Source organism: Prenolepis imparis, unplaced genomic scaffold (genome assembly GCF_030444845.1).
Source record: "Prenolepis imparis isolate NDT839.2.m4 unplaced genomic scaffold, iyPreImpa1.0 SCAF_88, whole genome shotgun sequence".
Taxonomy (NCBI): Eukaryota; Metazoa; Arthropoda; class Insecta; order Hymenoptera; family Formicidae; genus Prenolepis; species Prenolepis imparis.
The window spans coordinates 73,144-100,013 of NW_028141246.1; the positions used below are offsets into that span (position 1 = coordinate 73,144).

The 26,870-nt window shown below is 40.6% G+C and overlaps 1 protein-coding gene across 1 annotated transcript; it reads left to right on the forward strand.

The window, feature by feature from the left end:
* Positions 1–14,639: 14,639 nt before the first annotated feature.
* Positions 14,640–15,158, forward strand: LOC145947480 (uncharacterized). Its single transcript, XM_083057260.1, has one exon. It carries the CDS (start codon positions 14,640–14,642, stop codon positions 15,156–15,158), a length of 519 nt encoding a protein of 172 aa, XP_082913386.1.
* The last annotated feature ends 11,712 nt before the right edge of the window (positions 15,159–26,870 follow it).

Consider the following 26,870-nt stretch of genomic DNA (forward strand, 5'->3'; position numbering starts at 1 on the left):
GTAAGTAAGCTTTCTTTTACTTTGTTTTGCCTTGGGTTTATCTCATTGCTTGACATTACATTATTTTTGTGCATTGTTTCAGGACTGCCTTGATAGCGTCGATTCAGGTTATTCTGAAGAGCGCGCGCGCGATTGCAAACGTATATATTTTTAATAGTTCCTTTATAATAATTATTATCGCATGTATTTTACGTAATTATTAAAATTATGCTTATCGAGAAACTGCGTTATTTTATTTCATACTGCCTTCATAAGTACTTTATATACTCGTAAGATTAGAGGAAACACCGTAGAAGCATTTTATTGTTTATGATTAAGATTCATTAATTAAAATATATATATTCTTATGATTTAAATCCATATATATATGATTCGTAATAAGATTAAAAGAAGCTAAGAATGCACTTTGTTATATTATTATCGTATTAATTATCGTATATATATATTTTTTTTTTTTTATTGTTTTTTTTTTTATTTATTAAATAGGACGAGCACTTTATTATCTACGATCAAGATTAAATAAATCAGATATTTGTCAGCCATATTTGCTTAAGACTAGTTATTTGTCGTAATGTAATTGTTTCGCCAGAATAATTATAGTAGTAAGATCGAAGGAAGCTATAAAGAGACATTTTATCATTTTATATATAAGATTAAATAGATAGGACACTTTATCGTATTAGGATTAAATAGATAGGACATTTTAAAGTTACTTAAAGTATAGTATATTTTCCCAAAATGTTTTCGTTCAATGTCTTCATTAAGTATTAAAATACTTAGAGTTAAAAGTAGTAATATTTGAATGTATATTTTATATAATTTTAACGATATATTATCATTTAATATATATATATATATGTATTATCTCTATAAATTTGAACACTAATAATGATTAAATGCTGCGTATAATTTTCATATTACGTTTTAGACTGTACGTTTAACGAAATGTAGTATAACTAGTTTACTGTATCTCCTAATTTTAGTTAATTACGCGGAATTGCATTTGCCTTGGACTTAAGTATTTATAAGGTTATAATAAAGATATAATTTATTCTATACCTTGTTATAGATTAGTGATTTATTTGGTTAATAAATGTTAAGCTAGAGACCGTTTATAGAATTGTTTTAGTTATGACTAGATAACTCATCAAGGTTAGAATATAGGTTACATAGGAGTATGTAAATGTTAGAAAATAGATTTTGTTTTAGTAAATAGATTATTTGGTTATTAGGTTGGGGTTCTCAATTCAATTTCGAAGCCAGTGTCGTTATCGTACACCGAGAGGTAAAGAACATCCAGGGTAGCAGTGTCCAGAATTAGAAGTGCGATTTTGTTAGAATAGTATGTTTTAAAGGCGTTCATGAATTCTATATAAGCGATAAAGCAATCGTTACATTGTAAAACAGAGCGTTTTTCTATGGCTATTTCGCTGCTGCAGATTTGACAGTCGGCAGGGCTCATATCTCCGTCTATAACTCCGTGACCAATAATATATTTATAACCCTTTGGGGTTGTGCGGTTATAGCATTTAATACAAAGTCTATTGCCACTTTCTTCAGCTTGGTAGCCAGATATTCGTAGGCATTTTATTTCATATAGTTCTGGAAAGTGCTTTAACAAGGGATGTGGGTTGTATTAAAATTCTTCCCGATGCACATTTTGCAATTAGTAAGTATAGCGTTAGTATTTATTGTTATTAAAGTTTTTTTTATGCGTATAAAGTGGGAATATTTAGTACGGTTGCTGCATTTAAGCAGAAATTAAGATGGTTTATTAGAAATGGAAAATTTGTTAATTAGTTAATTAATAAAAGATGTCAGGCGATCCGTAAAACAGTGTTGATAAAAAGGAGAACTGTTTCCACCTGAAGTTGATCCGGGGCAGTTCGTAGTCACAGACGATGGAGAGCTGTTAAAGAGGATAACTGCTTTAGACCCTGGAATAATGTTTCGTTGGCGCTGCCAACATCTGTAAACAAAGATGATACATGTTATTTTATCCTGGTTCAACATGTGCAATTTTTAACTTGTTAACGTGAACAATTCTGGGTTTATTTTTGACTAATAATGTGACGTTGCACTGCGGTAGAACTTCTATAATTTCATGGGGTCCGGTATATTGGTCGGCGAATTTTCCTTTTGCAGGTTCCTTTAGTAAAAATACACGTGATCCTACTTGAAAATTTTGTTCGTTAACTTTTCGATCGTAATAATGTTTACTTCGTTCTTTAGAGTTTATGAGGTTTTTGCGTGCGTCTTCTTGTGTGTCATGTATTCTGTTAAATAAATCAGTCAGATAATCTCGATAGGTAGTCTCTAGATTTCCTTCGACAGGTGGGTGAGCGGAGGGTAATCGGGCTATTCTACCGAAGATTAACTCAAATGGTGGATATTTAGTTCCTTCATGAACACTAGTGTTATAAGAAAACATTGCCATGTTAATATGATATAATAATACTATCCCAGTCTCTCTCTTTCTGGACCTGAATTTTAAGATATTCTGTCAGTACATGATGTGATCTTTCAAGAGAACCGTTAGATTGAGGATGATAGGCGGTAGTTTTAAAGTGTTGTATATTAAACATTTTAGCTAAATTTCGTATGAGACCAGAGAGAAAATTAGTTCCTTGGTCCGTAAGGATGGCTTTAGGAGCGCCGTATATGCAAATGAAATTTCTAGTGAGCGCAATAGCAATGGATAAAGAATTAGCTTCTCTTAAAGGAACGGCTACAGAATATTTAGTCAATAAATCTTGCATAGTTAATATATATTGATTTCCAGAATTTGTTATAGGGAGAGGACCTACTATATCGAGAGCTACTTTGTCGAATGCGACCCTAGGTGTATCTGTAATTACCATGGGTTGTCTTGTTTTTACACGTGTTAATTTCTTTAACTGACATTGACGACACCTCTGAATAAGATGCTGTATATCTTTTTTCATAGTGTTCCAATGATAATAAGGTCTTAATCGGTTATAAGTTTTAGTTACTCCTTTATGACCACCGTGAGCGGAGGAATGATTTTCGATAATGAGCGTTTCGCGTTCTTCGGCAGGGGGAATTCGAACTAAGTTTTCGCAGACTGTAATGTGGATGGGTAATTCTCTCAAAAATTCTTGAATTTGGCTAATCACGTATCGCCATGGTATATCGTCGAAACGATCAGTTTTACTGATACTAAAGGAGGCTAAACGTATTCGGTTACGGCATCTAAAAGGGAACGCATACAATTTTTTAACGTTTGTTGTTCTAAGCGCGAACGATTATTTAATCTTATAGGAATGGATATTAATGTTTTTGATTTAACTGTTTGTACATTTACTCTTTCAAACGTGAGGTTCTCATATACAGGTAGTAAATTTGCTTGTTGATATTCTTTAGCGCCATTATCATAAGGAGTTCCATCCATTTGAATAAAAATTACGTCATCGTCTTTTTGTCTTAATAAACAGTCGCGGCTTTCGGTTACTAGAATTAAATCTGTTTCCCGTGGTTCTGCGAGTTGGAGTACTTCTTCATATATGTGATCTCCTTCGCGTAGGTCAATAACTGTTCTTCGTTTATTGTCGCCGTCTTCGCTGCTGTCGTCGTCACTGGAATATTCTTCTACTATTACGTCAGGTTCCTGAGGATGTGGATTAGGTGGAGGAGTCTTAATAACTTCGCAATAAATATTAGGGTTACTAGAAACAGGTTCGACTAATGATTCGTTTGGAAGTTCATCATACTCGTGATTTACGAATAGAGGAATGGCGAGATTAATAGGTGGATTTCTGGATAAAGCATCTGCATTATTATTTAAACTCCCTTTCTTATATTGTATTTCGTATTCGTATTCAGCCAATTTTGTTCTCCATTTCCATAATCTGGAGGAAGGGTCCTTAATAGAATGTAACCATACGAGGGGTTTATGATCAGTAATAATAGTGAATTTCTTTCCGTATAAATAAGGTCGAAAATGATTGACGCAATAAACTATGGCTAAGCATTCTTTTTCGATAGAATAATTTTGTTCGGCGTTATTTAACACGCGGGAGGTATAAGCGATAGGTAAATCTTTTCCGATTTGCCCTTGACTGAGTACTCCTCCGACAGCATATCCGGATGCGTCGGTTGTTAAAATGAAAGGTTGAGTGAAATCGGGATATTGAAGTATAGGTTCAGAGCATAAAGAGCGTTTTAGAATGTCGAAAGCCTCTATTTGCTTTTGTTGCCAATTAAACGTATTATTTTTCTTTAGTAGGTCTGTGAGTGGTTTAGCGACCTTGGAAAATTGAGGGATAAATCGTCTATAGTATCCAGCTAATCCTAGAAATTGTTTTATGTGTTTTTCATTTTTCGGAGGGGGAAATCTAACTATAGATGCTATTTTCTTTGGATCGGGCCTGACTCCGTCATCTCCGATAATATGACCGAGGTACGCTACTTCGTGATGTAGAAATTCGCATTTATCGGGTTGTAATTTTAAATTCGCGTTTCTTAATCTTTGCATCAATTTATTAAATTTAATTTCATGCTCTTCTAGAGATCTGGCGTAAATAACTATGTCGTCCATATATACGAATAATTCATTACCCTGTAATCCAGAAAGAACGTTATCCATTAATCTTTGAAAAGTCGCTGGAGCATTTTTTAGACCGAAAGGCATTCTTTTAAATTGATAATGACCGTATGGAGTTGAAAATGCGGTTTTAGGGGCATCTTTAGGAGCCATGGGGATTTGATGGAAACCGGAGGCTAGATCGAGAACAGAGAAATATTTAGCGGATCCTAATTGATCTAAAATATCAGTTATATTTGGGAGAGGGTATGCGTCTCCTATGGTTTTTTCATTGAGACCGCGATAGTCGATGACCATTCGCCATCTTTTATTTCCCTGCGAATCTGATTTTTTGGGTACTATCCACACGGGGGAATTATAAGGGGATGTAGAATATTCGATTAAATTATTGGATAATAATTCATTAACTTGTTTATTGATCTCGTCTTTGTGGACAGGAGGAAATCGATATTGTTTCGTATGGATAGGGATCTCATTAGTAGTGGGTATGAAATGCTGAGTGGCGTTAGTAGCTCCGAGATTATCGTCAGGAAGATGAAATCTGTCGGCATGATTATGAATTAATGATTTGACATTATTGAACTCCTCGGAGTTTAAATGTTCTAATCGTAGAAGCTGCATGGTAGCAGATGTGCGATCGCAAGAAGCTTCGTCATTGCGAACTTCTTCGAGATATGAAGGGTTATTAATATATAAAGGAGAAGTCGTTACGAGCCCTCGGGTTGCAACGACTTGGGTAGAATTGTCTTCAAAATCTAATTGATCATTATGAATCACTGGGTGCCCTAAGGTTGCAGTGATATTTTCGTATCTAACCTTTTCATTGCATTCAGAAGAAGGACCATCGGTCGTCTCATTCCCTCGGGTTTTGACGACACCGTCTGGGATCGTGGATCCAGACGTATCCGCAAAGTCAAAATCTTCTAATTCGGCAGAAGGGACCTCTACGTGATAAGCACGGTCAGAGGTATTAATAATGGGTAGGTAAGCTTTACCGTTAATATTAGAGACTATAGCTTCTCCGAGATATACATCTTTGTTATACACGAAGCGAGGTATATATCCGTATGATTTATCTGGGTTAGTGATATTAATGAAAAAGGGCGAGACGGATCGCGGTCCGACGCGGAGAAAACTTGCCTCTGAGAATGGAATTCTAATATCGTCGTAATGTAAGCATCGATTTTTATAATCGATAGTAGCGGCGCGTGTTTTCAAAAAGGTGTTTCCTAAAATTCCATCCTGAGGAAAAGTGACGGTATCGGGAATTATATGAAAACAGGTAGGGAGACCAAGAAAATTTATAACAACGGAGCCTAAAGTCGGCATCACTTCTGAAGATAGTCCCTGAAGAGCTAGGACATCTTCTTCGCGAATTTTTATTTTTCGATCAAGACAGTGTCGTTTTATGAGATTTACTCCAGAGCCTGAATCGACCATGAAGAGGCAGTCTCCCTGAAGGTCTGGGGATGAAAGGACAACAATGGGTAAGCTATGGGGTTTTGCTTTTTCTTCTATTCTTCCAATACTGGTGATAAGGTATGAGTCGGGCTTAGAGGTCGCACTGTAGTAACTGGTGCGCGTTGGAGAAGAGAAGGGCGTCCCGGTTGAGCATCGTTCCGGCGGGCGCCAATTGTTACCGGAACGCTCTGGGCGTTTCCCTGATTATTGTTACTGGTAGAAGGGTGAGGAGTGGAAGAATTATTTCCGAGGGAGCGTCTGTACGCGAGCTTGCGACATTCGTCAATAAGATGTCCGGGGTTTTTACAGTAGCGACAGATTTCCTCGGTAGGGTAATTAGGTCCGGGTTGTCCTGGGATAAGAGGTTTTATAAAGGGGATATTATTTCGTGATGATTTTGATAGAGAGGATTGTTGTGGATCATGAGTTATTGTTTGTTGCAATGGTCCGGATCTATTCGAGAAATCAGCGCGAGGAGGAATGTTAGTTCTATGCATGGAAGTAGCCCGTTTGCGCGCATTTTCTGCTTCTAGAGTTTTTGATAATTTTATAGCAGTCTCGAGGACGTGGTCGAGTGAGAAGGCTCCTTCTAATTTAACTCTAATCAACAAATCAGTAGGGAGACCGTTAACGAAACTAGTACTAACACTACGGTCGATGGTATCTTTGGTGGATTCGTCGATTTCTCCGTAACAGTTGCTTTCTCCGTCGATTATAGCTGCACGTAATTCTTTTACTCTGGCTATATAATCGAAAATATCCTCGTTAGGTTTCATATAGATGTTTGCGAGTTCACCGCGATACTGATCTACAGATTTATTTGGACCGAAAATAGTTTTTAACTGTTTTGTTAATGAAAAAACAGAGTTATATTCTCTTCCTTCTATTGCGGAGTAAGCATGTCCTTGTAATTTATTAATTATAAGTTGCACTAAGTAATGTTCGTGATATTGTGGTATTAATTCGCGGGCACGTTCGCAGATTTTACTAAATTGAAAAACAGACATTTTGTGTCCGTCGTATTTAGGGATAGAATCGACTACGTCTTTAAAACGGATCGGAGAAGGTATGTCGACGGGACTAGTCGCATGAGTGTTTTCTGAAGGGAGGTAATCAAAATGAGCTCTTCTTTGATTGGATGCATCGGAAGTCAGACTATTATTAATACGTTGGTTTAAAATCTCTACTTGTCTGGGTAAAGCACTAAGGTGAGAGATTTGCTCAACTAAAGTAGTTAATATTGAGTCATGCTGGTCGTCTGATTTTTTGGTTTCGATTTCTCGTAATAGTGCTTTAAATTCGTCTGTCTTTTCCTGCAGTAATTTGTGTTGTTCTTTGAGTGATTTTTCTTTTTCCGTTAACATTTGACTAAAAATTTCAAGTTCGGATCGTGATACACCTTCCTCAGCCTCGGAGGGAGGATTAGAACTTTGCGATCGTGTAGTCGGCATGGCGCACTTACCTTAGAGAGAGGCTGAAAGAAAATATATTAATAAGATTAGTTACAGTGTTTGGTCGCTTAGTCGGGACCGAATAGATGTCGAATTTTATAGATTTTGCGACGGGGATCTGTACGTTCAATTGTTTTGTAATCAGGATATTTGCATTCGAATTCTATTGGCGTTGGGTTGTAATCGATACTCTTATTTTCGTTAGATAGTGGTTCGGGGTCGTTTGTATTATTAGTTAAATTGTATAATTTGGTAAATAAGGGAAGGGGATTTTGGAAAGAGGAGATTGTTTCTTTGATCTGGAAATTAATCCTTTTAATTTGAACTCGACGCCCGCCTTTCCTGGGCATGAGGGAAAATAAAATGTATTTGAAATTTTAACTTATTTCTCAACTGTTGCCACACTCTTCGTCAGCGACAGTTGGTGTTGTTGCCACACTTCGTCAGCGACAACTAAGTCAAATCTCAAATCAAGATAATCATTTAGGAAAGGAATTGAATATAATTGAAAATTCAATCGTAATCGTCTGTTGCCATCCTCTTCGTCAGCGACAGCGATAATTGTTGTCACACTTGTCAGCGACAATTTGATCAAATTTCAAGTTACACTCGTTATTCACTTTCGATTTAAATTTTTAGAATTTTAACGCGAAAGAGGATTAATTCCTGAGACTTTTACACAGGAGGATCCTTATCAGTCCTTTAGGCAATCCCACCGCTGCCACCAAAGTTTTGGATTGTCACGTCTGGGTGATCTTCCTTCTCTCTCTATGCCTAGGCTAGTGAGAAAACGGGCGCTCTCTATTTTTGTGAGGCAACCTGCTTACACCGGCTATACCTCTGGGACGCCGAGAGCTAGGACCGAAGTTACGGATCTAGGGAATGTTGTAGGTCACAGGAGTGGGGTATTAGTTACTAGTTGGGAGTATCGAATCTATTAGCGATATCTTCGATGTCGTTTAAAATAGTTATGACTTGATCGAAAGTTATTTTACCATTCAAATATTCATAGATCAAATTGAGTATTAATTGGTAAATTGTATTGCAAATTAAGCCTTGAAGTTGTTTATTCATCTGGATAATAATAATTCAGGGGCTAATTAATAAAATGAATTTGATATTTATTTAATCGTCTGTGAATTCGACGCTTATTTGAGCACCAGGGATATGAAGATTATCTAAGCAGACTATGAGTTGATCGATATCAATAGTTCCTTCTAAAACGTCAGTTAGTAGCCCGATAATTGAATTTGCATCATCGTTTGTTAATCCTTGGACGTCTAATTCAGTAGATCTGGGTAGCATTTGAATTAATTGGTAGAGGCAATGATGAGAATAATATATTTATAATGAGTTAGATAAGGATTATCATGAGATAACATGAAGGGGAACTAGAGAGAGTGAGATATCAATATCCGATACGTCTATTCATTTGGTTTTAAATATGAATTCAAAAGGAAGGTCGATGGTTAAGGAGAATGTCTTCGGGCATACGAAGGATGCTTGTCGTCGACGATGGAAATAACGTAGGGTGTTGATGGGAGCTTTGTCACCAGGCACTATCGCTGGGTGCTCGACAACGAAAGGAAGTTGAGGAAATGGCAGAAAGTTGCTTGTGCCTACGGTAAAAGTATGCGTTGCAACTATAGGTAAAATGAGGATTGGACTACGTCCAGAGCGAAATTAATTCTAGAATTCTATTTAAGAATTCTTACGCGATATATTGTCTCTTGTTATCGATATTATTAGGCGAGAGAAGGTAATGAGAAGTTGTCTTCGGGCATACGAAGGATGCCTATCGTCGACGATGGAAATAACGCAGGGTGTTGAGGGGAGCTTTGTCACCAGGCACTATCGCTGGGTGCTCGACAACGACGGGATGCTGAGGAAATGGTAGAGAGTCGTATGGACTTACGAAAGGTACGTCCAATGGCTAGAGGTAAAATGTGGATTGGACGACGTCCGAGTGATATCAAGAGTACTGTTTCTACACGTTAATAATTGCTAGTTTCTGATATTGATACCTTGAATAAATTATGGAAAGGTAGTTGGATTCTAATTTGATAAATACCGATTGACAACGGGAAACTGTTAGCTGCATGCAATGCTTAACAGTGGATTTCGTTTATTTGTTTTAGGAGAAGGTAGTGATTGAAAGAGAATTGTCAGTCTAACGTAACTTAGAATTAAAATTGGCGTGTTAAATAGTCTGGGTAATTATAAGTACTTACCTTGTGATAGACTGTGAACTTCAGGCAGTGGATCGTAATACGCTCGTTCGCCTTCTTCCCTTCTCTAGGACCTCGGTCGCGGGATGTTTGGCAAAATCCACGTATTCGAGTTTTGAAGCACAAGAGTTCTTAATTTAACTTTTACTTTATAATTCTATGCGCGACTAACAAATTGGGTATGTCTACGCAGTTGACGGCAAACGCGTGACTTTATACAGAGTATCGTAAGGCTACAGAAATGATGTACTGTAGAGCTACGGTAGGATCTCGATAATGAGATGCCGTAGAGTTACGGTGAGATGCTAATGATGGTATGCCGCGATGAAGTTAAGAATTAAGGGTTTATATACCCATCAAATCGAGAAAAATCTGAGTGTCGTGTGCAATTCCCTTTTGGTGGGGATTTCTAAGAAAGACGTTTTCTTGGAATATGTCACAATAAATTGTACTAAGAGGTCATGATACGGTGACCCGCAGGAGCGAACGCTCTAGGTGTCAACTATCAATTTACGAGTTTTAGATAATCTGGACCGGATATCGAAGTTAGGCGGTGAGCTTGAGATGAGGAGCGACGATTCCAAGAAGTGTCTAATTTATTATTCTTTTGTGGTTTGAACGCTAGCATCCGATAACGCGAGGGAGATAACGGACGGAAGCGGCTTGTCACCTACGATCGGCACTTAATTACTTGCTGATTATGAGCTGATTTTAGAGAGGTCTGCGCATAGATACATATTAAAATTTCTTGTAGTTCGCCAAATATTCATTTGTACGTTTATGGAATCATTTCTTATATAATTTATTTTATATTATTAATTAGAATTCTTAATGATTGATCATTTATAATAAAACTTGAGTTTAATGCAATAGGGTAAGATTAGGTTATTTCTAAATTATAGAATTATGATTCCATAACGTAATATCGGGACTTTCTTATTCTCGTTTGACTTAATTCTGTAATAAAATATTCTCTTTAATTATATCCACTTGGGCCTTATTTATAAGTCTCTTCATTCAATAATTTACTCAATAAATCTTAATAATCTTGGGTTCGTTATCGAAATCATTTAATGACTGAAATAAGGCTTCGTAAATATAATTGCGGATGAAATCTTAAAATATTAAGTGTTTGAACATTTTTAGTAATTCATCGAATGCTTGTCGCAGGCTTGTCGTTACAATGCATCGCAAGATAAGGATTTATGGAACCTTCCTCATAATAATTCTGTCAGTGATTAAAATACTTCTAAAACTCATTACTATAAGTCTTAAATTGTTAAGTAAAGTTCGACAAGTTATTATGTTTCTGATTCCATAAATAATATTATTAATAGTAAGTGAAAGAAATATCTCTCGTCAACTTAAGATTCTTCGGTCTCACTTAAGAGTAACAATAACGTTCTACATTAACTGTAAATGAACAAATTCTTCAACGGGCAAACCAAACTAAAATAATATTTAGTGTAGTAAACTACGCTGTCGAAGACGAACCTTGTGAAACCGTCACTCAACTAATCGACCTTTTAAACATCGCCTTCGGATCTGCGAAAACGATTGACCAATACCGCGGAGAGCTCAGCACAGTATATCTCAAACCGAACGAACACATGCTAGACTACATAAGTCGCGTTAAAGACCTCCGTTCCGCTATCCTCGACGCAGAACCGACGTAGATGAGCTTACCGCGCGGTCTTTTTGCGATGGCCTTCCGCTACAATATAGGTTACAGATGGACAGGCGCCTCTACGTCTTCCCCTTCGAGGCTTTTGCAAAAGCCAAGGCCCTCGCGAAACGAGAAGAGCTAGACAGAGAGCGATACAAAACTCAAGACCGCCGTCAACCAGATAGGCCGCGAAACGAATACGCTCAACGCCCAATTACCACAATGCACCACCGCGCGATGGAAACCGCTCTAGAAGTTACCTCGCGAACGCTCCTCCCCGTGGCGCATATGTAAGACACGCTATTTCTCGAAAACCGGAAGGACGTGACAATAACGAGCGCAGATCCCCTAACGCGAATTCAAACGCGAACGTCGCCCCTCCTCGCGATAGTCAGCCCACTAAACTGTGCCGGTATTGCAAACACCCAGGGCATGAGATCGACGAATGCCGGAAAAGACAGTATAACAACTCACGTCAAGAGCAGGGAAACTTCCCTCGCCCCTCGAGGCCAGCGGACGAACCTCGAGCGAGAACCTCTCGGGAAGCAGTCCGTCCGATAAGAACAATAGTCGCGGAACAGCAGGAAGAAGCACAAGGATCACAATGCTAAGTCCCGACGACTTCTCCCACGCACCCACTGTATCTATATGCGCAGATGGCTTATCGCAAGAAACAATCTTTATGATAGACACTGGAGCCGCGCCGAACCTTGTTAAGCAAAGCAAAATACACCCCGAGACAAATATTGATTCAAATACTATCATATTCCTTAGTGGAATAACGAAAAGTAAAATTAAAACTCTCGGGTCGACCGACGTCGAATATTTAGGTCACAAGATTAAGTTGCACGTTGTCCGAGACGACTTTCCCATCTCACAGGGCGGAATCCTAGGATCCGACTTTTTACGCAACGCGACTAAAATAGATTACCTAAAATATTGCGTCGTATGGCAAGGATCGCCAATTGCCTTTGTCAACAATGAAACCGTAACGATCCCGGCAAGGTCGAGCACCGTTCTCCCACTCCGCGTAAAAAACCCTAACGTACGCGTAGGTTATGTACAGCGGATTATGGTAGGTTATGTACAGCGGACGCAAACGACAAAATCTACTTAGGAGATGCAGTCGTTACCAACCGTGAAGGAAAGGTGTATATAAGCGCGATAAACACGGGCGAAGAAGATTGTAAAATTACCTTACCGAGCATTGAGCTCCACGAGGTTGAAATATATTCTACATCCGGTCTTCAAAACCTTACTAACTCAAATTCCATATCCTGTTCTTCACAGAGTCATAAAAGCACTCTTCCGGATACCCATCCTTTGTCTAAACATCGTAAAAGTTTAGAGAGCGATATCTCGTCCCTAGGGCACGAAACGATCACTCCTAAACAAATAAGACATGTCGCAACATTAAACGGGAGCAGCGTACAATCCCGTAACGAAGAAATACAGTCTTTGCTGCGGCTCGAACACTTAAACGAGGAAGAGACGGAACACGTCCATAACCTTATAAATAATCAGGACGATCTGTTCCACCTTCCGTCCGATAAACTGCATTCCACTGACACTGTTTCACACACTATCCCGACGACTGACGATCTTCCGGTCCATACCAAACAATATAGATTTCCGCCTATACACAAGGAGGAGATTAACAAACAAATACAAGGCTTAATAGAAAACGTTATACAGCCGTCAGCTTCACCTTACAACTCCCCCTTGTGGATAGTGCCAAAGAAATCCGACTCCAAAGGTAATAAGCGCTGGCGGATGGTAATAGACTATCGCGCCCTGAACGAAAAGACAGTCGGCGACGCCTATCCCCTACCTAACATTGTGGAAATACTCGATCAACTAGGCAGCGCTAAATATTTCAGCGTGTTTGATCTCGCATCCGGATTTCACCAAATACCGATGCATGAGTCTCACGCGCTAAAAACCGCATTTTCAACGCCGCACGGGCATTACGAGTTTAAATGCATGCCGTTCGGACTAAAGAACGCACCCGCGACGTTCCAAAGACTCATGGACCAGGTATTGACCGGACTACAAGGAGTAGAGTTATTTGTATACCTAGACGATATCGTACTATACGCGAGCTCTTTACAAGAGCACAACATTAAATTCAATAAATTAGCCGAAAGGTTGCGAGGAGCGAACCTCAAACTCCAGCCGGACAAATGCGAATTCCTGAGAAAAGAGGTCGGCTATTTAGGCCACTTAATTAGTAGTGAAGGAGGAAAACCAGACCCTTTCAAAATAATCGCAGTCAAAGAATTCCCCAGACCCCAGCATGCGAAGAATATAAAACTAAATATAGGTACGGACGCCGTGTGCCTAGATGAGGCTACAACGGAGAGGGAAATTTGCGCTACACTGTCCAAGATAGGCAAATGTAGACCGGATGACTCAAAGTCGGGCCTATAAAATTCGCCTCACGGACAATGGGCACCGTCTGGATCCGATGCCCGGTTGCACCCGCCCAAAAGATCCTGGAAACCCGAAGAATCCAGTTCGGGTGGGTGCATGCGACAATGGAGCTGCTCAAGGACAGGCCCCTTCAATGCTTTAAATGCATGAACAAGGGGCATGTCCAAGAGCACTGTACGAGTGACAAAGACAGGCGAAAAGCCTGCTACAACTGCGGCACGGAGGAGCACTTTGCGAGAGATTGCAAGTGTCCCTCAAAGTGCATGCTTTGTGAGGAGGCCGGGGTTCCTTCGAACCATCGAATGGGGAGTGCACTATGCACCCTTCCCAAGAAGAGGAGCCCAGGAAACAAGGGTGCCGGAAGCTCTCAAAACACCCGGCAAGGAGAAGGTAGGAGAGGGAGTCAACCCGGCGACTCCCAAGGAAACGCAGAAGCCCCTGGAGCAGCAGTAACAGGGGCACCAGCGAAGATGGAGGGAGCCAAACCACAGCGGCCCGAGAAGGTAACCCAGTCTTCAGCGACTGAGGAACCAACTCGGGCCACAGGCCATGGAGGTCGTCGAGGAGGAGATCGACAAGACATGTTAACATGGCTGTCAATCTCCTCCAGGCCAACCTAAACCATGCCCGTGCAGCCCAGGACCTGTTTGTACCTGTTAGACCTTAATGGGCGGCGGGTGTGGTTTGGGAATAGCTGCGGAGCCGTACAGGCTGCCCGATAATGACCCTTGTTAGGCCACTAACGACGAGGGCTCCGTAGTCATAACTTGGAGGATGGAGACGAATTCCCCACCATACCGTAAGATAGGCGATGGATGGGGATGCGTCATGGTAAAATGGGGCCCATCTCGGTAATGGGATGTTACATCACCTCCAGTCTGAGGGCTGCCCAGTTTGAGCAGGTGCTGGACGGACTAGAAGTCGCTGTGCGATCACAGTCCGGCCGCCCTGTTATCGTGGCCGGGGACTTCAATGCCAAGTCGGCATTATGGAGTTCCCGGCGCAACGATTCGAGGAGCAGACTCTTGGAGACGTGGGCAGCGGCACTCGGCCTGTTTATCCAAAATACAGGCACGAAAAGCACATGTATTCGTCCGCAGGGGGAGTCCATTGTGGATCTCACATGGGCAAACCCCCCTGCGATGAATAGAATCAGGGCGTGGCGGGTGACAGATCACGAGACCCTCTCGGATCATTTATATATAATGATGAGGGTCAACGTCACCCGCCAAGGGGTGCTTAGCCGCGCCCAGGGGAAGGAGGGAGCAGAGACTCCTAAGAGGTGGGCCCTCAAAAAGCTCGACACAGACGGGCTGATGGCCGCAGTCGCCTCGGCGACCTGGCCAGGCACATAAATGCCAGGAGACATTGATGGCCGGGTCACATGGCTCGGGGACATGATGACGAGAGCATGCGATGCCTCCATGCCCCGGGCCAAAGCGAAGCCGCGCCGCGCGGCATACTGGTGGAGCGAAGAAATCGCCGAGCAAAGACAGATAACTGCCAGAGCTCGGCGTCGCTTCACCAGACTTCGGCGGCGCGGCGACGATGAGGCGACAGTTGAGGCGTACGAGGATTATAAACTCCACCGTAACGCCCTCAGCGCGGCAATCAGGAAGGCCAAGGCCAGGGCGTGGGACGAGCATCTGCTCACGCTGAACTCGGACCCATGGGGGCGTCCATACAGAACAGTCATGAACAAAATGCGAAGGGCGCCCTCCGTGACGGAATCCCTGGACCCCCGGGACCTTGAGGAGAAGCTTGACAAGCTCTTCCCCACCATCGCCCGGGCTCCTTTCGAACGGGAGGAGCGGGCGGGGTGGGAGGACGAGCTAAAGGTCACGGAGGCAGAGATGGTCGGGATTGTAAAAAGACTCAGGTCTCGGGGCAATAAGGCCCCGGGACCGGATGGAATTCACGGGTCTGGGTTCTGGCCTTGGACGATCCGTCTGTATCGAGCTACGTTAGGCAGCTCTTTACCGACTGCCTAAAAGAGGGGAGCTTCCCTCCAGTCTGGGAGAGGGCCAAAGTGGTCCTCATCCCAAAAGGGAGCGGTGCAGCGGGACTTCCTCCCGCTTACAGACCGATATGCCTGCTTGACGAGGGAAACTACTCGAAAGAGTGGTAGCAAACCGCCTCGTCGAACACCTGTCCCGGGATGGGCCAGACCTTCACGAGGACCAATACGGATTCCGCGAGAGAAGATCGACAATTGATGCGATCAAGCGCGACAATTGTCCGATCTCTTGCGGAGTCTGAAATGGAAGAGGGCAGGGTGGCCATGGCGGTATCGCTAGACATCGTCAATGCATTTAACACCCTGCCCTGGAATCAAGTGGGGATCGCGATGGAAAGGCATTGCGTCCCCGCGTACCTCGTGAGGGTAATAAAGAGTTACTTCCGGGACAGAAGACTGGAGTATCGCAATAGAGACGGACTTCAGTGCGGGAGGGAGATGTCCTGCGGGGTCCCACAGGGGTCAGTGTTAGGCCCCCTGCTGTGGGACCTCGCGTTTGACAATGTGCTTCGCACCGCTCTCCCCCCCGGCTGCAGTATCGTCTGTTATGCAGACGACACGTTAGTGCTGGTCGGGGGAGCAGACTGGAGGGAAGCAAAGATGAGGACGGAGCTGGCGGTTGCATGCGTTGTCCGTAGCATCCATGGCATGGGTCTAAAAGTAGCGCCTCACAAAACGGAGGCGCTATACCTACACTCTCAAGGAGAGCCACCGGCGACCCATGTCATGGTGGATGACACCCCCGTCCAGGTAACGACCCGAATGAATACCTGGGTCTAATCCTGGACGGAAAATGGACTTTCATAGATCACTTCGATCAGTTGGGCCCAAAAGTGGAGAGAGTGGCGGCAGCTCTAAGTCGCCTACTCCCTAACTTGGGAGGGCCCGACGGTCGAGTGCGTCGGATGTATGCGGGAATCGTTAATGCGGTAGCCCTATACGGAGCACCCATGGGCAGAGGCTGCGAATACCACCCGAAAGATCAAGAACGCACTGCGACGTATACAGCGGCGCGTAGCGATCAGGGTAATTCGCGGCTACAGAACGGTCTCGCACGCGGCGGCCACGACTCTGGCCGGGCTCCCGCTGATGGAGCAGGTCGCGGGGATGTACGAAGAAACGTACATCCAGACGCGGGAGCTCCAGAGGCGGAATGTCAAGTTAACGGCTAGAGTCAAAGGCATCATGAGGGTCCAGGCCCGACGACGTCTCCTGGAAAGGTGGAGGGAATATCTTGCCAATATTCCCGAGACCAACTCAGGGAGAAGAGTCGTCGGCGCCGTGCGTCCAGTATTATAAGAGTGGGTGGAAAGGACGCACGGCGAGGTGTCATACCGTCTTGCGCAGATAATAATGGGGCATGGATCCTTCGCTGACTTTCTGTGCAAGATCGGTAAGGAGCGGACGACCCACTGCCACCACTGTTGGGATGAGTTGGACACCGCGCAACACATATTGGCCCATTGTTTGGCATGGGCCGATGAGCGCGGTGTCCTTACGGCGGCGGTGGGTGAGACCTCTCACTGTCGGTCATCATTCCAAAGATGATTGACAGTGAAGAGGCTTGGAAGGCGGTCTCCTCCTTCTGCGAAACAGTAATGTTGCAGAAGGAGGAGGCAGAAAGGGAGCGCGAACGCGCCCCACGAAGTGACGGGAGCAGTGGCGACGACGGAGACGGGCGAGTACCTACGCCTCGCAGGTTGCGTCGCCGAAACCCGCGGCACCCGCCGAGGCCGGGAGAGAGAAGGAGACCGAGGAGGGGGGGAACAGAGGAGGCGATTATAGCCGAACCTGAATCCTCTCCTCGGAAATAGGCCTCACGGGAAGGAGCAAACGAGTGGTCCTCTAGAACAGGAGGACCACCTGTGCAACGTGCGGCAAGCTCTACCCCCCTGTGTGAAGGAGGTAGTCCACTACTAGGACTACCTCAGTAAACCCACACAGGGGGAGGGGGATCAGGCTTCGGGCGGGAAATCCGAATCTGGTCCCGTCCTTCATGGGGATATAGTTGTATCCAGGGGGGCGCGGTGCGGAAGTGTGGCCCCTCCGCACCGCAAACTGTCGGGAAGACAAGTCCCTCGCCAAGTCAACATGACGAGGGACAGGGAGTCGCAGTAACCAAACGCAGTGACTCCCATGGGATAGTCAGGCGGGGGTTTCCCGGAAGTAGTGCAATCGCCAGATTCCCGGGAAACCCCTACAACGCCCGAGCTGGCCACCGTGTGGGTTTTAGTGCGGTAAGCTTGGGCCCCCTAGCCGAACTATTCGTGGCTCGGTTAAGGGGAGCAAGCAGTCCCACATAACCCATGCTTCTTTCCCGAGGGGCATGGGTATCCATAAAGGATTTCCTTCACGTTAAAAAAAAAAAAAAAAAATGGTACGGACGCCGCGTTGTGCATTGTTACTTCAAATTAAGCACAAGCGAAAAGTCTAATTGGGTAATTTCAGTAAAGCACCTTCTCGTAAACGGCGAGTTGCCTACTGGAATAACGTGTTCCGTGTGTAATTTAAACAGACTGACACAAACTCGCGATCCACACCACCACTGTCTCATGTGTCAAATCGCGTATCTAAAGTATCTCGACGGAGAAGAAACTCCCTACACGAATAGTGACGGCAATACAGTAGTGATCGTTTTCCACGCGATTAACAATTCGTTCGACAGGTATCCAGAATACCTTTGACTAAACAACGCAAATTCGTGTTTCCTACTCACTCTCGTATCTATCCGCTCTCGATGCGTGACCATACATTCGGATAGCCTCCGTCGCGGGCAATCCCCGGAAGTAAATCTCCGAAAAGCGACGTTGTCTTGCGCAATAGTCCGAGTACGTTGTTCGCGAAAATATACTCCGCGAATTATACCCCGCGACTCCGCGCGGACGTAACAAGGGACGCGTTGCATTTGTATTCTATGATTTTGAAACGCGGCAAGATGAGACGTTTAAAGTTACGCCAAACGTGAAAAAATATGTTCTGATCATTTGCGTGGTACAACAAAAATTTGCGAAGCGTGCGCGGAGGAAAACGAAATGTTTGTGCGTTGTCGTTGATGTATGCGCGATTTTGTGTTTCGTCATAATCCTGTGAAACAATTTGTTGAATTTGCAACGCGAACGACAAAATGTTTCAAACAAATTATTTGCATAGCTCATAAAGCGATCGACGCTTAATTAATTTTGAAATATATTATTGAAAATCGAATTAATCTAAAGTCGAAAGTAATTTTAAATGGTGTTATAGCCCGAACTATAACCAGTAATTATTAGAAATTAGAATTTACTGAATATCAGTAGTAATACTATGCCGATTCTAACTCAGGGGCAATGAGGGGGGGATGAGGGGCGAGGGAAACCCAGGGCGCGGGAAATGACGTCACGCGGGGAGGGGGGAATGACGTCACGCGGGGAGGGGGAATGACGTCACGCGGGAGGGGGAGGCGTCCGCGGGGAGGGGGAAGCGTCTGCGATTTTAGGGTCCGCGAGGGGTCCGCGGGGAGGGGGAGGCGTCCGCGAGGTTAGGGTCCGCGAGGGGGCCGCGGGGAGGGGGAAGCGTCTGCGATTTTAGAGTCCGCGAGGAGTCCGCGGGGAGGGGGAGGCGTCCGCGAGGTTAGGGTCCGCGAGAGGCCCGCGGGGAGGGGAGCGTCCGCGAGGTTAGGGTCCGCGAGGGGTCCGCGGGGAGGGGAGCGTCCGCGATTTTAGGTGACGGGTCCGCGAGGGGTCTGCGGGGAGAGGGGAATCCGCGAAAGACCGCATGAAACTTTTTGGGTAAGGGGTCCGCGGGGAGAGAGGAATGCGAAGGATAGCGCGAGGCGAATGCGAGAGAGAGATGTCGCGAGAGAGACGTTCGCGAAAGAGAGATAGCGGTAGCGAGATGATGTGGCGATTGAGAGCGCAAGGTGTTGCAGCGAGGCGTATATGCAAGAGCGAGAGAGATAGCGCGAGATGACGAGAGGTAGCGAGATGACGCGAAGGAGAGCGCGAGAGCTGATGCAGCGAAGGAGAGCGCGAGGTGCACGCGAGAGAGATATCACAAGAGCGAGAGAGAGATGTTGCGAGACGATGCGGCGATGGAGAGCGCGAGAGCTGATGCAGCGAAGGAGAGCGCGAGAGGCGGACGCGAGAGAGAATTTTTTAAATATTTTTTTTAAATTAATATTTTTAGGATGAGGAAGGGGAGAGGACCTATTCTAAAATAAATACATTTTTTTTTTAAATATTTAAAATAATTTTTATTATATAACTATGTGTGTGTATATTTTACAAAATGTTTGTGTGTGTGTGTGTGTATGTATTTTACAAAATGTTTGTGTGTGTGTGCGTGTGAATTTAAAATTTAAAATATTATATACATACTAGCGTTTCGGACCGCGCTTCGCGCGGTCCTCAAAGCTTTTATAATTCGGACCGCACTTCGCGCGGTTCTCATAAAGCCTTTATAAAACCTGATTTAACACAAAAGATTAATTGTTCTGTCTGTATTAACTCGAACTACTTGCATATTTTTGGACCGATTTTCACGAAATTTATATATTGATGTTGCAAATTTTTAGAAGATGACTACTATTATTTTTTTTTCACTCCCTGATATTGTATTTTGCGTCTTGTTTTGCATAAACTTAAATATTTATAATTAAAATTTTGTTTGCTTATATTAATTTTTTTTGTTATTTTAATTTCCACACAATTTAATATGTTTTAAATCTGAAACATTAGTTTAGTAAATATATATACATACAAATTTTTTTTTTTTATTATTTAATTATACCAATTTTTTTTCCTTACTCAAATATTTTTTGATTACGTCTAATGTACCCACCGCTAACCCGCTATTATTAGCTCTCATACAATTTCATAATTCTTCAATTTACAAAATTTCTCTGTATATTACATTTTTTATAAAACATTTTTCACTTCCTTCAATTAGATGTCCTTGATTGCTAAATTCATCTATCTTAATTTTTACACTTTCCCTTTTGGTTGCTCTAGAAAATGCCACATAAAGTTGACCATGAGCAAATACAGGATGTGGCAAATAAATCCCAATTTTTTCTAAACTCTGTCCTTGTGATTTATTTATTGTCATAGCAAATGATACTCGAATAGGAAACTGTCTTCGTTTAAATTTAAATGGCAATTCCAAATCACTTGTAATTAAATCTATCCTTGGAATGATGACAATCTGTCCTCGAGCAGGACCAGTTAGAACCTCCGCATAAATTAGATTATTTTTCAAATTAGTTACTATGTAAATAAATTATTATTAATATTATTAATATTATTTTTTTATTATTAATTTATTATTAAATAAATATTTTATTGTTATTAATATTATAAATATTATTTTTTTATTATTTATTTATTACTTTTTTAGTTTTATTATTGTTTGTTATTTTTACTATTTATGATGTTAGTTTATTAATTTTTTTAAATTAATTTTTGTAAACTATAATTTTTACATATAATATTACTGTTATTGTTACGTATCCCATATTGCAAATTGTTGAAAATTTAATTATTAATATTATATTTGGGCATATCTCAAACAAAAGTTGTAATATTTATTCTATTAATTTTGAATAAATAATTAATTTAGCTTATAGAAATTTAAAAAGCAGCGAATTTTATTAAATAATAATTAACAAATAAAAATTTTTAATATATAATTTTTATTAAATATCTAAACATGTAAAAAATACACATATTTAATAATTTAAATAATTATTTTATACAAAATTATTTTTTTTTATTTTTTTTATCCTTTTTTTCATCATTATCATTATTATCAAATAAAATCATAATTAACAAATAAAAATTTTTAATATATAATTTTTATTAAATATCTAAACATGTAAAAAATACACATATTTAATAATTTAAATAATTATTTTATACAAAATTATTTTTTTTTATTTTTTTTATCCTTTTTTTCATCATTATCATTATTATCTCCTTTCCGCTTTTTATTTTTTTTCTGAAATTTATCTTTAAATTGATTCTTAATACACTCCTCCTTCTTTAGTTCCTCTCGTTTTTCAAATTCTTCTAATGCCATTATTAATAAATCATCTAGCCCATCTTCAAGTACTGAAATTTTTTATTTATATATATAGATTAGGTTATATCTTTATATATATGTAATAATATTAATTTAAATAAAACGATTGACAAATTTATAAAAAAATATCATTTTATTTAAATAAATTAATTATTGTTTATATTTTTACCATTTTGAAATTCTTCAATTTCTGTTGATATTTCTATTTCTTTCGGTATATTATTTTCTTCAACATTTGAATTTTCAAATTCATTTATATTAATTTGATCATCTTCAATTACTGAAATTTTTTAATTAAAAAATATATTAGATTATATGTTAATGTGATAATATATTAATTTAAATAAAACATTTAACAAATTTAAAAAAAAATAATTTTATTTAAATAAATTAATTATTATTTATATTTACCATTTAGAAATTCTTCAATTTCTTTTTCTATTTCTTTCGGTATATTATTTTCTTCCATGATTTTATTTTCAAATTGATTTGTATTCGTTTGATCAATGATGACATTTAATATGTGAAACCAGCTACTAATATATATAGATATAGATAAATAGATAGTCATTTCTGAAATCACATGTAAATAATACTCATCACCTCTAAGGGGTGATTTTTGCAAAATCTAATTGAACAAAATAATTTAAAAATTTTTTACGATTTAAAAAAAACAATACATTAATAAATAAATGCTCTTACTTAATAACAACATTTAACAATCACGCCAATACCCAAAGATGATTTTATTAAAATTATATGTTTCTCTTTTATAACTACAAAGTTTTTTAACATAAAATAACATTTTTTAAATACGCACACTAGTGATTAGATGCGTGGGTGGGTGAATTGGGGTGTAAAATTAAAAAAAACCACATAGTAGCCATCTCTAATTAATTTGCTAAATTTTGCTACAAATTTCTTAAAAATCGGTCAATAAATTTGTAAATTCGTGAGTGGGTTGGTGGGTGCGTATTTAGACATAACTTAAAAAAAACACATACACTAACCATCTTTGAAAAATTTTTGTGAATGCGTGTGTGGATGCGTGGGTGGATGCGTTCACATATAATATTTATCCACGAATAATTTTCGAAATTGTGGTACCAATTTGGTGAAAATCGGTTAACAAATTTATGAGTGCGTGGGTGGGTGTGTGGGTGGTTGCGTGTGTTTGCAAAACTTAAAAAATTAAAAATTTGAAAATTTTAATACCAATTTCGAATCGTTCACCAATTTCGTGAAAATCAGTGAACAAATGTATTAGTACGTGGGTGGGTGCGTGGGTGGTTGCGAGGGTTTGTTAAAAAAAATCACATATAATAGCCATCCCCGAAAAATTTGATAAATTTTGTTAACAATTTCATGCAAATAGATAAAAAAATATATGATTGCGTAGGTTGGTGCGTTGGTGGGCAAAACTTTAAAATAACCATAATGGTTATCCCTTAAAAATATCGAAAATTTTACTACCAATTTCGAAAACATTGGTTAATAAATATGTGATTGCTTGGGTGGGTGCGTGGGTGAAGGTGTAAAACCAAAAAAATCACATATAGTAGCCATCCCCGAATAATTAGCGAAATTTTGGAACCAATTTATTGAAAATCGGTTAACAAATGTATGAGTGCGTAGGTGGGTGCGTGGGTGGTTGCGAGGGTGGGTTAAAAAAATCACATATATAGTAGCCATCACCGAAAAATTTGCTGAATTTTTTTACGAATTTATTGAAAATCGGTGAACAAATGTATAAGTGCGTTGGTTGGTTATTTGGGTGGTTGCATGGGTGGGCAAAACCCACGCAACCACCCACATACAATGTTTTGGAACACCCTAAACACATTGGCGTAAATGGCGTAAAAATCTGTAAAAAAATTATTTTCAGGAAAACATACCCTCCTTTTTGAGAAAAAAAAAATTTTTTTTAAAATTAAAATAAACCCCACAGCAGCCACCCCCGAAAAATTTGCAACATTTTGGTACTTGTTTCACAAAAATCGGTCCACAAATGTGGAAGGAGTTCGCGTACATACAGACAGACAGACAGACGGACGGCACTTATATATATAGATAAAATATATAAAGCAGCGCCATGATGATCGAACCACGTTCAAACATCAATCAAACACCTTCGAACCACTTTCGAACCACATTCATACCTCGATCAACCACGTTCAAACATCAATCAAACACCTTCGAACCACTTTCGAACCACATTCGTACCTCAATCAACCACCTTCGAACCACTTTCGAACCACGTTCGAACATCGATCGAACGTCAATCAACCACTTTCGAACCACTTTCGTACCTCAATCAACCACGTTCGAACATCGATCGAACATCAATCAACCACTTTCATACCTCAATCAACCACTTTCGAACCACCTTCGAACCTCGATCAAACATCAATCAACCTCGATCGAACCACCTTCGAACCTCGATCAAACATCAATCAACCTCGATCGAACATCAATCGAACCACGTACATACATCGATCAACCACCTTCGAACCACTTTCGAACCATGTTCGTACCTCGATCGAACATTAATCAATCACATTCAAACCTCAATCGACTACATTTAAAAAATTATAACATAAGAATTCTGTCACATGCTGAAATTAATACGAGCACGTGTGGACATATAATACTTGTAGGCGTATGAGGAAAATGAGCGAACAAAGATAATATTATTTCAATATTAATTTATTCAAAAAAAGGGTGTGGCGAATCATTGTGATGATTTGACCACCAATTAAATATTTTAAATACATTTTCTAAAGCACAATTTTTTACATGTTTATCGCAACGTAGGCTATAGGTAGTATCTAAGTTGTTTAATGCAGGAATATCTTCATAGTTTGCATCCAAGGTCTCAATAATGAAACCGTTTCTCGCATCGTCCATTATATTGGTCAACCATTCTCGCTTTTCATGGCCTTTTACGTACACAAGAGAGGATGTCTCTTCTTCTTCTTGTATCATACCAGCGATAGCTGTTGTAATCAAATGCTGAGCCATGCAGTAGGGAACGCTTCCATCTTCCCATTGCAATCCATGATGATTTCGAGTCAACCATTAAGTTTGACGTCTCTCCGATTTTATGAGCGCACCCCATGGTACGGGGCATGTGAAGAAATAATGTGAAACAACGAATCCTCTTCTCAGAATCGCCGCTTCCTTCACGATAAATCGTTTATTGAGAATAAATCCTTGCAGATCCACAAACGTCGGTACAACCATTTTGTTGCAAGAATGTTGGACGACTGATGCAGATTGTTAAAAATCTCAATCATTTATATTACATCGGAGGAGGGGATAATTGCTGATTATGTAATTTTACGAACTACGTTGGACAAAGGACAATATTCAACAACACGATCATGCAAGATGAGACAATATGCTGTAATATTTGCCGGTACATCTTCCTTACATTCAAACTCTATTCTCACGTCCACGGTAGAATTTTTAACAGAATCATTTTGTCGCGAACAATCAATAACTGCGAGAGGACCGCAATGTAGAAATTTCGATAGTTAGTACATTCTCAATATCACACCCGTAATAAGATTTGCGAAAACGAGAGTACATATCAAACAAGAGGGCGAATCTATTTTTTTCAAAATCTAAATTTAAATCATCATAGGGATAAGATTCAGAGTTTAGATACAGCTTTACGTTGGCTAATTTACAATGATCGAATACAGTAACATCTTTTGTCATAATATTTTTTCTACCAGTTTGCAGTGCAAAGATCACATATCGCGGCTTTTCCAGCTGAGAAGCAGTTTTCACAGTCCATGAATGCTTGGTTGTACTATGTAGCAGAGGAAATTCGTATAGATCCCAAGCGCGAAAACTCATGTTTAAGAATTGCCCGCTTTCCAATACTCGTAGCAAGGACAGTTTATTAACCTCATTCAATAGTACATGAGGCATACGCCATTGTATCTTGAGTAATTCAATAGCAGCTTCAGCAGGTCCATACAGACAATTGTTGTCGTTGCGCGAACGTATCAAAATTAATTCATGGCGAGCATTAATCACAACACGTTTGTAATCTTCGCAAAATCCCAATAGCATGTTGAGCGGCACGCAAAAGTTGAACATACAAATTTCATTACATGATCCATTATGTGTCATATCCCATCCAGCATTCTTCAAGATTTTACTTCTCTCGGTTGTTAAAGAAACATAATTTTTCATCATTGAAGTTATTCCAACGTTTCTGTTGCGATCAATCTCCACACCATTGAGTTCATATCGAATTTCATCAAACATGAACGCAACACAATTATTTGTTAATATCATCGTTTCATTTGCATCTATTTTAGATGTTATCAACTTTCCCTCGACATACAAAAAGCTTTCGCACGGCAACGTGTACAAATCCTGGTGGTGTATAGGTATCCGTATCTCGTCGCTATGTCCAAGCGATGTGTTAGCATATGGATTGTATGTATGTGTCTCAACTTTGACGATACGATCATCAAAGACTGGTTCACTACCAATATTCAAAATATCAATCATCTTTTCGTACGATGAATCCCAATAATTTTAAAAATTCGCGATTCAATGCGCTGAGTTTCTTTTTAGTGTAACGAGATCTCTGATTATTGTCGCTCACTGCCACAGCTGCTCTCGCAAAAGTATTGTCCCTCGTAATGTCCCTCGTAAAATTATTATCTCTCACGTGCTCCGTATCATTTAGCACGAGCGTCACACGCTAATTTTGTCGACGCCGTACGTGCAATCTTACAGTAACTTCCTCTCCTCGAAAATCCAACAATCATCCTTCTTGATCAACAATGCGTATCGTTAGATCAGTAATGCTCCGTACGACGATCGGGAGATAAATGATCTGTGCAGGCGTTTCCGATCTTATATCCTGGCGGCACGCTCGGTGAAAATTCATGTATCGTGTGTACGCGCTTGTCATTACTGTATGCACCAGTGGTGACGCTACATTCTATACGGATAATATTCACGCTAA